The 13,563-nt window shown below is 44.1% G+C and overlaps 2 protein-coding genes across 2 annotated transcripts in view; one reads left to right on the top strand and one right to left on the bottom strand.

Annotated features, from left to right (window-relative positions):
- The window catches only part of CFAP57 (cilia and flagella associated protein 57), a 55,231-nt gene extending 50,974 nt beyond the window's left edge, over positions 1–4,257 (bottom strand). The window contains exons 1-3 of the mRNA XM_045584700.1: positions 4,120–4,257; positions 3,789–3,962; positions 334–650 (exon numbers count right to left, since the gene is read on the bottom strand). Of these exons, the coding sequence (XP_045440656.1) occupies positions 334–650; positions 3,789–3,945 (474 nt within the window). The 5' untranslated portion in view covers positions 3,946–3,962; positions 4,120–4,257. The remainder of the gene's footprint in view (positions 1–333; positions 651–3,788; positions 3,963–4,119) is intronic.
- A 97-nt stretch (positions 4,258–4,354) lies between these two features.
- On the top strand, positions 4,355–12,450 carry EBNA1BP2 (EBNA1 binding protein 2). The gene is made up of 9 exons (XM_036446214.2): positions 4,355–4,595; positions 4,684–4,767; positions 5,009–5,178; positions 5,737–5,860; positions 6,933–7,022; positions 9,094–9,169; positions 9,376–9,469; positions 11,917–12,079; positions 12,207–12,450. Exons 1-9 carry the CDS (start codon positions 4,530–4,532, stop codon positions 12,255–12,257), a joined length of 918 nt encoding a protein of 305 aa, XP_036302107.1. The 5' UTR covers positions 4,355–4,529; the 3' UTR covers positions 12,258–12,450.
- Positions 12,451–13,563: the final 1,113 nt, after the last annotated feature.

Below are 13,563 nucleotides of genomic sequence, written 5' to 3'. Positions count from 1 at the left end.
GGAGAGCGAGTTGGAACACTTCACCTCTGGCCTGAACCTGTGACCAGAAGGCAGTTCCAGGCCAGAGTAAAGAAGACAGGCACGGGACTCCTTGGCCCTGCCATTCCATACCTCTGTGATCTTACGTGTGTCACTTAACCTCTTGGAGCCTCAGTTCCCTCATCAGTATAATGGGGATAATTCTGAATACCATATACGATTGTTGTGAGACTGAAGTTAAATATGCGTGTTAAGAAATCAGCACTGCTTCTAGTACATAGAAAACATCCCATAAAATACAGCTCGTGCTATTTTTTTTATAATTTGCACAATACTTGTTATGTTGGGAGGTACCTGGTAGACAGTGTTGTTCTGAGCGTCGGTTTTGATCATGGCCATTACTTTCTGTTTTTCCCATAGCCAGTAGACAAGGTTGGACTCTGGAGGCGATGACTGAGCCAATAGGTATTTGGAGTCTGGAGAAAAAGCCATGCTAGTAAATCTCTGAACTGGGAAGTCAAAGTTACTAAGGACTTTACGCTTCCGGCAAGGGATGGCTGACAGTTCATAAATGGTGATGATAGGTTTTTCTTGCACCAACTCAGAGATAGCGAGGTATCGCCGATTGGGACTGATGGACAAGGCTAACATGGCTTGACTCTTGTCTGAGCCTGCAAACAGGTAAAACGGAATAATGAGGATAGATCGCCAAGATTCAATATGAGCCAGGCATAGTGGTCGGCACTGCTGACACAATAGGAGAAAAGTGCAGAAATAGGTAATTGTCAACCTGTGAAGCTCCTTGGCACAACTATGTCTGGGGTATTATAACAGTGGCTAGGGTGGGCACCTCCTTGAAGCTAAGGTAGGAGGAGAAGTCAGGGATCAATTCCTGGAGGACAAAAATGGGACAGGGAAGGGGTGGGGCAGGTGACAGGAAGAGAAAATGTGTGGATGTGAGAAAGTGGGATATTGCTGGAGCATCTCATGGGAGCCAGGGTTGATCACTATTAGATAAGTCTAGGGCAGTGGAATAGGGCCATGCTACATAGGCCTTTAGGCCTTGAGTGGGCAGCACTCAGCACTCTTCCTCTGCTCTCAAGGCTAGGGTGCTAACTACTGGATTCCTCAGCCTTCCGTGCAGTTAGGTGATCTATCTGACATTCTGGCCATGCGATAGATGCAGAAGTCTGCTGGGCTGGCTTTGTGGCAAAGCTTGTGCTTTCCTGAAAACCAGGGATGGATACATCTCTCCCCCTTTCCCTGGAATCTAGGTGTGATATCTGGAATTACAGCAGTCATCTTGTAACCGTGAGATAACATACATGAAAATGCAAGTTATGGTCTTCCACATAGCAGCACCTGGGGCAACACTGAAGTACACATACTTTATCTGGGAAATGCAATCAAGTTATGATTTTGATGGGCCCTAGCTACTATTGCTTTCAGGAGCCCCTCCCTCCATTAAAGAACGTTAAAAAGTATATTTTGTGATTGCATTGATATAAAGAGAAATATAGCCAGGCTAGATTCATTATGACACATTTATTCTTATACTTTCTTCCTGATTTTCGAATAAGTTAAAATTAAGACATTTTCTTGGCTCCTAGGCTCTGTGTGGCTAAGCTCTCTTTCTCACTTAACAGAAACTCCATCCTTCTACTTACTCAGATCAGAAATCTTGCTTCTTTTTCTCTTCCACCCTACACCTGTTTTCTGAGAAAATCTGTTACCTCCACTTTCAAAATATTATATATCCAGGATTTGATCTCTTCTCACCATTCCTATTACCTACAACCTGCTCCTTGACACCATTTTCTCTCACCTGGATTGTAGCAACAGTTTCTCACCTAGTCTCCTGCTTCCTGCCTTGTCCCTCCTTAAATCTATTCTCTACCCAATGGCCAAAATGAACCTGTTGAAACGTAAGCCAGATCATGCTGCTCTCTCTGCTCAGAATGCCCCCATGATTTCTCATTTCACTCAGCGTAAGAGCCTATGACCCACAAAGCCCTGTGATGTTGCTCCCTGTTACTTCTCTGCCTCACCTCTCACTCCCTGTTCCTTCATTCCCTCCACTCCACCCACACTGATGTCCTTGCTAGTCTCCTAACACACTAAGCACCCTCCTAACTCAGAGCCTCAAAGGTGAAAGACAAAAGTATGAGCATAAAGGAGATAGTATAGATATTCATAAGTTTGAGTTAGGGAACAATTCCTGAAGAAGACACAAAAAAGAAAATGTTGATGAACTTCATTATAACTAAGAATTTCTGTCCATCAAGATACCATAAGGAGGGAGAAAACACAAGCCCCAAACTGGGAGACAGTATTTGCAATACATAGGATTGGCATAAAGAATATAGAAAGTGTGCCCAAAAATCAATAAGAAAATTACCCCAAAACTCCCATAGGAAAAAAAAAATGGGTAAAAGAGGTGAATAAGGCATTTCATAGGAGACTAAATAGGAATAGCCCGTAATCACATGAAAAAAAAATTCATCCTCATGAGTAATAGAGAAATATAATACTAAAACCAATAAGATACCCTTTCTCAATTACTAGATTAACAAACAAAATAATAGAAATTTGAATAATATCAAGGGTCAGTGAGGTTGTGGAGGAATGGCAAGTCTCATGTACTCCTGGTGGGAGTGTAAATTGGTACCACCATATTACCCAGTGATTTTTGTCCTGTCTGTGCCCTGAAGAATCTCTGCACAAGTGGACAAGCACATATGAATGCAATACATTTATACTAGCATGATTTATAATACCAAAAAACTGTTGTTTCCCAAAAAGTCCATTAACACTGGAATGGACAGATCTATTTGAGACATTAGATTCATAGATGTAGCAATAAAATGAACTCAAGATGCAATATTTAGGATCTCAAAAGCCTGATGTTGAAAACAGAAGCAAGTCATTGAACACATATACTATGATTCCATTCATATAAAGTTAGTAAATAGCAAAAACAAAACTATATCTTACATGGGGCTACACGTATATGGTCACACTATATGCAACAAAGAGTGGAAAAGGAAGTGATTAAGTTGTGGAAATTATGTATATCATCAGCAGAACCAATATGAACAAAAACAATGTAACATTATACAAATAGTTATATTTATGACTTGGGATAAAATCTCCAGTGTCCTCATCACACATGAATTCAAAAGGTGCTGGAATGAGGGTGGTATGCTCTAGAACAGTGTTTTTCAACCTTTTTTGGGCAAGGCACACTTGTTTCATGAAAAAAATCACGAGGCACACCACCATTAGAAAATGTTAAAAAAATTTAACTCTGTGCCTATATTGACTATATATAAAGTAATTCTCTTGAATAGGAATCAAATAAACACAAACAGAGTATTTTATAATTACTTTATTATGAAATATTAAGTAAACAAAATAGTGAAAAATTATAAAATTCTTGTCTTGTCTGCACCTACGGCACACCAGGCAACATCTCGCGGCACACTAGTGTGCCGCAGAACAGCGGCTGAAAAACGGTGCTCTAGAAAACTGTGTTAACTCAAAAATTGGCCTCGGTGATGACAAAGACAATGATATTGAACAGGCATGAAAAGAGACTCATTAAAATAATTTTTTCATTAAGTCACAGTGAAAAAGTGCTTTTAAATTAATATCATTTTACATGTGTTTTTTTGCATGTATATACATGTCTACATTTAGAGAACTATACGTTTGAGTTGGCCCGAAAACTTTCCTTTCAATCTTCAGTTGGAATTATGAGGTTATTTTTGCCACGTGAGGTTAATGTGTCAGGATGGGAAGGGTTTTACCTGGAATGAATTTTTGCCATTTCTGATCCATATTGTACTTCACACAGTAATTCCCTGAAGGAAATATAATGATCTGCTCATCGAAGAAGAAGATATTGTTGGCCACGTGGGATCGAAGACCAAAAGCATGAAGCGACTGAGCTACCACGGCCGACATGGTCCCTGGTCAGAGTTCTGTGAAGACCCAGCGCAGCAGGTGAGCTTGGGGAAGCACATCGCCCCGCCCCACCCCGCCCAGGACACACCCCTGACCCCGCCCCCGGAGTCCCGCTGGGTCGCATTTCCCGCCCCCCCCCCTGCACCCCTCACCCTCATCCCCACCGCGGCTTACTTTCTCCCCTTTCCTCTGCGCCCTAGCGGCTTCCAGCTCCTCCGGACGACCCCCGGGTACCCCTTCCCACCTTACGCTTCTCCTCCAAGTCACCAGACCACTCGTGTATCCAGCGGCAGTTTCCCTACGGGTCCCAAGCAACTAGGGCACTTTCCGACGCTGGAGCGGTTCCTATAGCAACGGAAAACCGGAAGTGCGGGTCCGCGGCCGGAAGCGGAAGTCTGATCTGGAAGTTCGGCTGAGGCGGTGTGTTAGCAGTGAGCGCCGGAGCGGCTCAGGTCCACGTGGAGCCGCGGAGTGAGGGCAGGGGGCTGAAGGCAGGCGGCGGCGGCGAAGGGCGCCCTCCCCCAGCCGCGCGGGCCCGGGCCCACCCCGGACGTCTGGTAGGTGTGGGACGCGCGTGCTGCGAGATGGACACGCCCCTGCCCTCCGGCTCGGACTCGGATTCTGAAGAATCTCTTGTCACAGACCGAGAGGTTAGTGTCCGCCGAGCTCGCGCGGCTGGGCAGGCGGGGGGCGGGACGTCCTTACTCCCCTGTGACTGACGCCGATCGTGCCCTGCAGTTGCAGGATGCGTTTTCCCAAGGGCTTCTGAAGCCAGGCCTCAATGTCGTGCTCGAGGGTCCGAAGAAAGCCGTGAACAACGTGGTGAGCTCGGGCGCCGGGTCGGGGTCCTGGGAGGTGAGATGAGCACCAGGAGCTGTTATGCTTGGGTGGCTGAGTTCTTGTTCTAGGAAGGATGCAGCCTGTGCGTTGTCAAGAGGGTCGATTACCTGTTGGGGTATGGGAGTTAGCAGTTTGTCCCTGGGCCTAGCTAGCCCCCTGGGGCTTGGGAGAGACATAGTAAGGGTTCCCTTCTTAGGAGCTCCGTGTCTGAATTTTTTTTTAGAACGGCCTGAAGCAGTGTTTGGCAGAATTCAGGCGGGATCTGGAATGGGTGGAAAGGCTGGATGTCACCCTCGGTCCGGTGCCAGAAGTCAGTGGACCTCACACAACACCTCAGAACAAGGATCGGAAAGCTGTTGATCCCGAAGATGACTTCCAGCGGGAGATGAGCTTGTATGTTGGTTTTCAAATGTGGGGAGAAGTTGTGGTCCCTGTGTGGGGGGCATAGTGAGCCTGTCCTCCACAGAGGTTATCCTAAGGGTAGGAGCAGGGAGCAAGGCTTCTTTTGACTAAAAAGAGCTAAAGTTGTGGGTTTTGTCTTGTTTTTTGCATGTGTGAGTATTCGGTTATTAGAACAAAAGTTTTCTTATGGAAGGTCCTTATGTAGACTTCTGCAGTGACTACATAAGAATTCCTAATTAGTTTGTAAATTGATAGGTACTTTTAGAGTGGCCGTTCTCTGAAATTACTGTTTTATTTTCAGCAGTACCCCTTGCTCTCCTTTTTATCCCGTCCCCCCCCCCCCCCCCCAATAAAAGAGTGTATAGTTCAGTTTCTTCCAGGTGCCAAGTTAATGAGGTTTTATTACAGTTTTTGTTTGTGTGTGTCTTCTTGCTGGTGGAGGTCAGATGTTGAGAGTCCCGCTGACCTTGGATAACTCCTGGAACGGAGTGAGAAGGAATGTAAGCCTCTCCGGCCTCGCTGATTTCACACTTTGTCCTCTATCCTCAGCTACCGGCAGGCCCAGGCTGCAGTGCTGGCAGTGTTACCTCGGCTCCATCAGCTCAAAGTCCCTACTAAGCGGCCCACTGACTATTTTGCAGAGATGGCTAAGTCTGATCAGCAGATGCAGAAGGTAAGAAACAAGATGTTGTTTTTTTCCTGGAAAGCTGAGGCTTTGTCCTTTTAAATATATTTACCTGGCTAATCTCCTATAATGTTTAAAAAAAAGACTAAACCTAATAATAGGGAACTGATTGTCAGAAGACAATTATTCTCTCTATTGTCTACTTCAGACTCATGCCAGTCACCACCAATTAGATAAATATAAGGATGACTTTTTCCTAATTTAAACAGCGAAGGGGAGGAAAAGTACAGGAAGATATGAGGTCCACTTTCTAGCTGGCATGGTCATGGCATGGTGCGTAGAAAAATTACAGATCTTGTCCTGCTTTTGCTTGGAGAGAGTGCTGTAACTTGTAGACAGTTCCTTTCCTCTGGGCTTCAGTTTTCGCTTCTGTAAAGTGAGGGATTCGTATATGGCTCAGATGCAGTATAATTTAGAGCTAGGTAGAACTGGTCCTTGTTTGACTCTGGGAGGAATTGCCAAAATTTAGTCCAAGGTGTACTGAATAGTTCCCTTGGTACTCAAGCCGGATTTTAGGGAGCTCTTGTCTTGGAGGTACTTAGGGAAACCAGTCTAGAGATGAGCGCAGACACATCTCTGTACATTCACACTGAAGCAGCTTATCCTTTAACTGGAATGTGTTTGTTTGATAGAAAAGGCTACGTGCCTGATATCTGTTGGTGTTTTTAACATGCATATAGTATATTGGAGAAGGGAACTAGGGCTGCATGCTGTTTTAACAGTCGGTAGACAGTAGGGATGGGCAGAAGTTAGTTTCTCTCGGCAAAACTGTGGGCAGGCAGTTTTGTTTAAGGGAGCAAATGGCACACCAGCGGTGGGAAGGCTGCTTTCAAGTTCTTGCTTCGCCACAGATACATTCGGTATGCTGGGCAAGGTGCTCAGTGTGTGGGCTGCATTGTCCTCATGTATAAAACGCAGGTCTTGGAATAGATTCTTTACAAGGTTTCCTTAAGCTCTATAGTTTGCAGAACAGGGAATATTTGTTTCCTGTCCCAGGGCACCCAAAAGATCAGTCATCCCAGAGTCAAATAACATAAGCTGACAACATTTTATGTTTTAGATTCGACAAAAGCTGCAGGCTAAACAGGCCGCCATGGAGAAGTCAGAAAAGGCTAAGCAACTTCGAGCACTTAGGAAATACGGAAAGAAGGTAAGAAGGAAGGTGGCAGGGGGTAGAATGATGCTGAGTGTGTGTGTCAGGTCAGATTGCCTCGGTCTGGTTTGATTCCATGACTTGTATGTGTTTGATCTTGTGTTTGTTATCTCTTTCTTTTTTAATATATTTTTATTGATTTGAGAGAGGAAGGGAGAGGGAGAGAGAGATAGAAACATCAATGATGAGAGAGAATCATTGATCGGCTGCCTTCTGCACGCCCCCTACTGGGTGATCAAGCCTGCAACCTAGGCATGTATCCTTGACTGGAATTGAACCAGGGACCCTTCAGTCCACAGGCCACTGCTCTATCCACTGAGCCAAACTGGCTAGGGCTTGTGTTTGTTATCTCATAGTAGGGGTATGTGTGCTAGTATTCATGAGCACAGTCTTTCCTTCATGGGGTAGTCTGATAACTAGCAAATCATTTTAAAATATATATATTTTATTGATTTTTTTACACAGAGGAAAAAAGAGGGATAGTTAGAAACATCAATGACAGAAACATTGGTCAGCTGCCTCCTGCACACCCCCTATTGGGGAAGTGCCCACAACCAAGGTACATGCCCTTGATGGGAATCGAACCTGGGACCTTTCAATCCGCAAGCCGACGCATTATCCATGGAGCCAAGCCAGTTTCAGCTGTAGCAAATCATTTATCTCTTCAGTTTGCACTTCCATACAGTGAAGAGTTGGGGGGATCCAGATGAGTGGTTTCCAAACCCAATCTCACAGCAGAATCACCTGGGGAAATTTTTCAAAGCAGATTTCTAGGTTTTAGTATCTAGGAATCTGTTTATGTTTTCTTCTCTTCCCCCAAAAAACTCTCAGATGATCACTAGCCTACATGATTGTGAAGTCCTTGAAGAAATCATATGGATTGTCATTCAGTCAGAAAAAGCAAATGGCACCTGCGAGTTTGAACTATGACTGCCTTGAGTTCTAATATAAAACCAGAGCAGGCATACCATGACACTTCTTTTAGTTTTTCTTGTTTATTTCATGGTCACTTAAAGAGATGATAGGAATTAAAGTTAAGGGGTGTGGGAAGAGATGTGTGTGAGGAGATTCAGCATGGGTGTTAAGACTTTGTCTATCTTTTGTACGTAAACATAATGATTTGGGGTATTGAGCTGCTCTCTTCCTTGGGAATCATTTCACTGGTAGGTCCTCAGTGGAGTAACAGTAAAGGGTAGATTAGCATCCTGTCCTTTGCAAACGGGCAGCTGTGGATTTATTACATTGAGCTGGTGGTCAATGGCTGAGATCAGCTCAAAAACATGGGCAGCTGGTTTTAACACAAATTATCAAAAAAGGAAAAGCTCAGGCTAATTAGCTCACTCTTTCCAATTGGAGGAATCTTGGTACTGGTTCTGAACTGGGGATGATTTTGCTTCCCAGGGGTTTTGGGGCCATGTTGAAGACATTTTTGGTTGCATCTTGGTGGGGAATGTACAGCTGCATCTGGTGGGTAGAGGACAGGGAGGCTGCTGAACATCCACAGTGCCCGGGACAGCCTGGCTATCCCTCTCGGAGAGCTTTCCTATCTGAACTGTCAGTAGTGTTGAGATTGAGAAACCTGCCTTACAGTAAAAGCATCTCCTTTTGTCCTTAATGCTTTTCCTTTCTGACTTTTGGGAAGATTGTTTTTTTTCTTGTTGGTACTTTCATGCCTAGCAACAGTAGGTTAGGTATTTAGTTGACCCAGATATAATTAATGGGGAGAATTGGATGTGGATCTAACCATAATTGGCTACAGTTTTGTAGGCAGGGTTGTGTATTGGGGGAAGACTGCAGACTGCCTGCGGGTGAACCTCAGCTCCCTGCTTTCCTGCAGTGTGGCTGAGGCGAGTGACTTTATCTCTCCTTGCTTTAGTTTCAGGGATGTTTCAGAATTTCTGACTCATTGGGTTGTTTGTTGAGAAGCTAAACTTGAGTGTTTGCATAGTTTTGTCGCACAGTAAATATTCAGTAGTGGTGGTATTATCACAGTGTTGATACTGGGAGAATATAGGCACTTGTTGTGATGGTTTGGAGTGGGGGTAACAGACCTGCGTCCATGTCCCAGGTGCAAACAGAGGTTCTTCAGAAGAGGCAGCGGGAGAAAACACACATGATGAATGCCATTAAGAAATACCAGAAAGGTCAGTATTTCTCTCGCCTAAGGATACAGGGTCCCTGCTACCTCTGACACCAGTGCTCTGGAGGATTAATTAATTTGTTCATAGAGTTTGGGAAGGGTCTGGGGAACAAGTTGTACCTCTTAAAATCCAGTAAGCAACAATCTTCTTTTGAAGTTTAAGGTTTTCTTAAAATGCCATGGCACTAATCAAATACACTTCACTCCTAGGCTTCTCTGACAAACTGGATTTCCTTGAAGGAGATCAGAAACGTGTTGCACAGAGCTCGAAGGGAGGAGCTAAAGGCCAGCAGATGAAGAAGGGGTATGAAGTGTTGGTTTTATTTTGTTTTGTGGTGTGTGCTGGGCAGCAGTTCATGAGTATGGCAGAGGCTCCCATAGGAGCATCTGCAGGGCTCCAGAGCATGGCACTGCTGCCTGCGACCCAGACTTACCAGGCTGTGTGATGATCCTTTCAGCCATATGTCCTTGAATGTTAAAGTAAGGTGATTAAGGATTTGCACATTTGAGTGAATCTGTATATATATATATAAAGAGCCAGGGTCTTTAATGACCCTCAACCAAACACCCGAAGTCAGTGCTGGGTTGCCATGGTGACCCAGCACTGACTGCCAAGGGGGCTGTGGATCAGGCCCAGAGAGAGGCCTGCAGAGAGAGGCAGGGTCTGATCCCCAGCCTCTGGCAGCTGTTGGCCAGCTGTTGAAGTGGCGCCTCTGTTTTCTCTCGGGGCCTCCTGAGGGGCTATTAATCAGCCCTGCCTCTTTGATCAGGCCCAGAGATAGGCCTGGAGATGCTGACCGGCATAGAAACCAACCAATCGGAACTAAATCTGGGTGAAGTGCAAGTTGCCAATGGCTGCCTAGAAGGTGGAGCTTTTAATGCTGATTGACATAAAAACTGACCATTCAGAACCTAATTTGGGTGAACTGCGAAGGCAGAACCTAAGGTGGGGGTTGAGGAGGGGTTTTAAGGGCAACAGCTTTTTGGTGTATGGTTTGAGAAAGCATTTCAGTTTTTTCATGACTGGTTTGGTAGTATAGTGCATATGGCTGGCTATCAGTCCAAATATAGGGATTATGTGTTTTTGTCTGCCGAGAGCATCTCCTGAAAAAGGCTTCCCTGCCCCTGTCTCCCCCCATTTAAGCAATCCTATCTTATATAATCTATACTACTAAAAGGGTAATATGCTAATTAGACCAAGTTGATCGGCCATCTTCTGGACAAAGCCATGGTGGGGGCTGAGATAGAGGCAGTTAGGGGCGATCAGGCTGGCAGGGGAGGGCAGTTGGGAGTGAGATCAGGCTGGCAGGGGAAGGCCATTGGGGGTGAGATTGAGCTGGCAGAGGAGAGCGTTTAGAGGTGATCAGGCAGGCAGAGGCAGTTGGAGGTGAGATCAGGCTGGCAGGGGAGGGTAGTTGGGGGTGAGATCAGGCTGGCAGGGTAGGACAGTTGAGGTGGGGAAGACAGGAGCAATCAGGCAGGCAGAGGCAGTTAGGGGTGGTGATCAGGCAGACAGGCAGGTGAGCTGTTAGAAGCCAGCAATCCCAGATTGCAAGAGGGATGTCCAACCACTGGTTTAGGCCCCATCCTGTGGGATCAGGCCTAAACCGGCGGTCAGACATCCCCCAAGGGGCCCCCAATTGGAGAGGGTGCAGGCTGGGCTAAGGGAACTCTCCTTCCCGCCCCCCATGCACGAATTTCGTGCACCGGGCCCCTAGTGTTTAATAAAACAGTGTGATGGTTAAGATTACGGTTGAGGGTTCTGATCCAAACTCTGCCTCTCATTGGGAGGGTCGCTGTCAGCAAGTTATTTTATCTTTTTAAATGTTAATTTCCTCTTCTATAAAAATGAGAAAAACATATGTGCCTCATGCTCTTATATAAATTAAAAGGAATAATATTGGTTATTGATATTATTACTTTTAGTTCACTTTTATGCATTCCTGGAAACCAGGTCCAGGGTGATGATCCTGGAGGAGGATCCCACCTGAGCTTAGTCTGAAAGATGAGTAAGAATTAATCAGAATAGGAGAGACTCAGATTTGGGGAATATGGAAGAACACGGATGAGCAAAAGCTTAGAGATGAGAACAGCTTTGCCTGTGAGGAGCAGCAGCATTTGGTATCACTGGGAATACAGTATGAGACAAGGAGTAGCAAGACATAGCTGGAGGGGACCCGGCCGAGGCACAGAGGCAGAGATTGTTTGTCTTGTTGAAAAGCCTGGGTTTTAGCCAATAAGCAGCTGGGAGACTGATGGATTTTCCTCAAAATAATGTGCAGGTCCTAGTCACATTTTATTTTATTTTTAAAATTTATCTTTATTATTGAAAGTATTACAGATATCCCCCATAGTCATGTTTAAAAAAAAAAAATTGTGGTTTTTGTATAAATGATAGTATTGAGAGAGGCTGACCAGTTTTAAGATTTATTACATTTGAATGTTAACTGCATGTGTATATCCCCAAGAGGAGTAGAAACAAATGAGGATGATTTACCAAGATTTAGTTAAAATAAGGAAGCTTTTCAAAGCTTTCCTGGTCCTTGCTTTGTTTTCCTGCTCTGGTAGTTAAACCTGTAAATAGATGAGCTTGCCTGGGGAGTTTGTTGAGTGGGAATGTAAGGCCAATGATGAGATTCTAGGGGACAGTAATGTCTACTTACAGACAAAATACTGAGGATGTTGTTGGGGCATAAGAGTCATCAGGATTTGCAGGGCTGAGAGTAACCTGTAAAGCCACTTTTTCTCCAGTCCCAATGCCAAACGACGCTATAAAAACCAGAAGTTTGGGTTTGGTGGTAAGAAGAAAGGCACCAAGTGGAACACTCGTGAGAGCTACGATGATGTATCCAGTTTCCGGGCCAAGACAGCTCATGGCAAGGGCCTCAAGAGGCCAGGAAAGAAAGGATCAAATGTAAGTGAGCGTGGGGACCAGGTGGGGGGCTGGACTCACATCCATCTGCTCCATCCTTTTTCTGTGCACCCTGACCATGGGCAGGACAGGCTGCCTTGTGACCACATGTGGTATTTATTTTCTTTAGAAGAGACCTGGAAAACGGACAAGAGAGAAAATGAAGAGCAGAGCACGCTAAGCAGCATCTTTAAGAAAAAGGATGAAGACTTGGGATTTCACAATACAATTGAGTCCCTTTTTGTAAAAAAAATTTTCAATAAACAAAAAAATATCAAAGAAGCATACACCCTTGGGTGAAAATACAGTTAAGATTAAAAGATTTAGAAGTTACTTTTACATATTAAATAACACCTCTATTTATTGATAATTTAGACGAGTCCAAGTTGTCTTCTTTTTATGATAGATGAAGATTTAATACCTACCCATCCTCCCAAATAGTTGCATCATGATTTGAGATAAATCAGCTATCAGTGTTTATATCATTAATATCCTTTAGTAATCACTGGAGAGCTAGATGAGCTATGATATTATTTCCTTTGTGGTACAGTGTTTGTTTCTTTCTTGGGTTGTCACCTTATTTATTTGTGAACCAAATTTTCCTTCTATATTGTTTTCTTTCTAGACATTTCATTTTATCCATATAATTTTCCCGTTGTAACCCAGGTCTGTCATACAGCTGTCACCTTATTCCTTTTTTAGACTTTCTAGATTGAATCTACTGGATCTCATAATGCTGATGTGTATTTTTTGGCATCTGCAAGGGGTTCAGGAATCTGGAGAAGGTTCTTTGTGTAAATTAAGAGACCAAAGAGGAAACATGGGGGAGATAAGAGATCAACCGAAGGACTTGTATACATGCATATAAGTATAACCAATGGACACAAAACTCTGGGGAGGGAGGGTATGTGGGGGGAGGGGGGGCAATAAAATAAAATAATTAAAAGTAAAAATAAAATAAAAAACAAAGAGGAAACAATTTAGGAAGGCATTTGGGGGGCCAGAGGAGCTTGGCTAAAGAAACCAAGCTTTCCTGTCTCTCTGGATCCCTTGCTTTTTTAAAAAAAAAAAACAATTTTTTTTATTAAATTATTGTCTGTGTACATATTTTAACATTGCCCCCCCCCTCCCATACATACCCTCCCTCCTCAGAGTTTTGTGTCCATTGGTTGTATTTATATGCATGCATACAAGTCCTTTGGTTGATCTATTATCTCCCCCAGATCTCCCTACCCTTCCCGCTGTAATTTGACAGTCTGATTGTTGTTTTACTGTCTCTATATCTATCTTTTGGTTCATCAGTTTATAATGTTCTTTATTATCCATAAATGAATGAAGTCATGTGGTGTTTCTCTTTCATTGACTGGCTTATTTCACTCAGCATGATGTTCTCCAATTCCATCCAGGTTGCTGAAAATGATGAGAATTCCTTTTTTATGGCAGCATAGTATTTCATTGTGTAGATGTACCATACTTTTTTGATCCAA

This window comes from Pipistrellus kuhlii, unplaced genomic scaffold, assembly GCF_014108245.1.
Source record: "Pipistrellus kuhlii isolate mPipKuh1 unplaced genomic scaffold, mPipKuh1.p scaffold_m20_p_2, whole genome shotgun sequence".
Lineage (NCBI taxonomy): Eukaryota > Metazoa > Chordata > Mammalia > Chiroptera > Vespertilionidae > Pipistrellus > Pipistrellus kuhlii.
The sequence above is the reverse complement of the archived record's forward strand: the minus strand, read 5'-3'. Positions and strand labels throughout refer to the sequence as shown.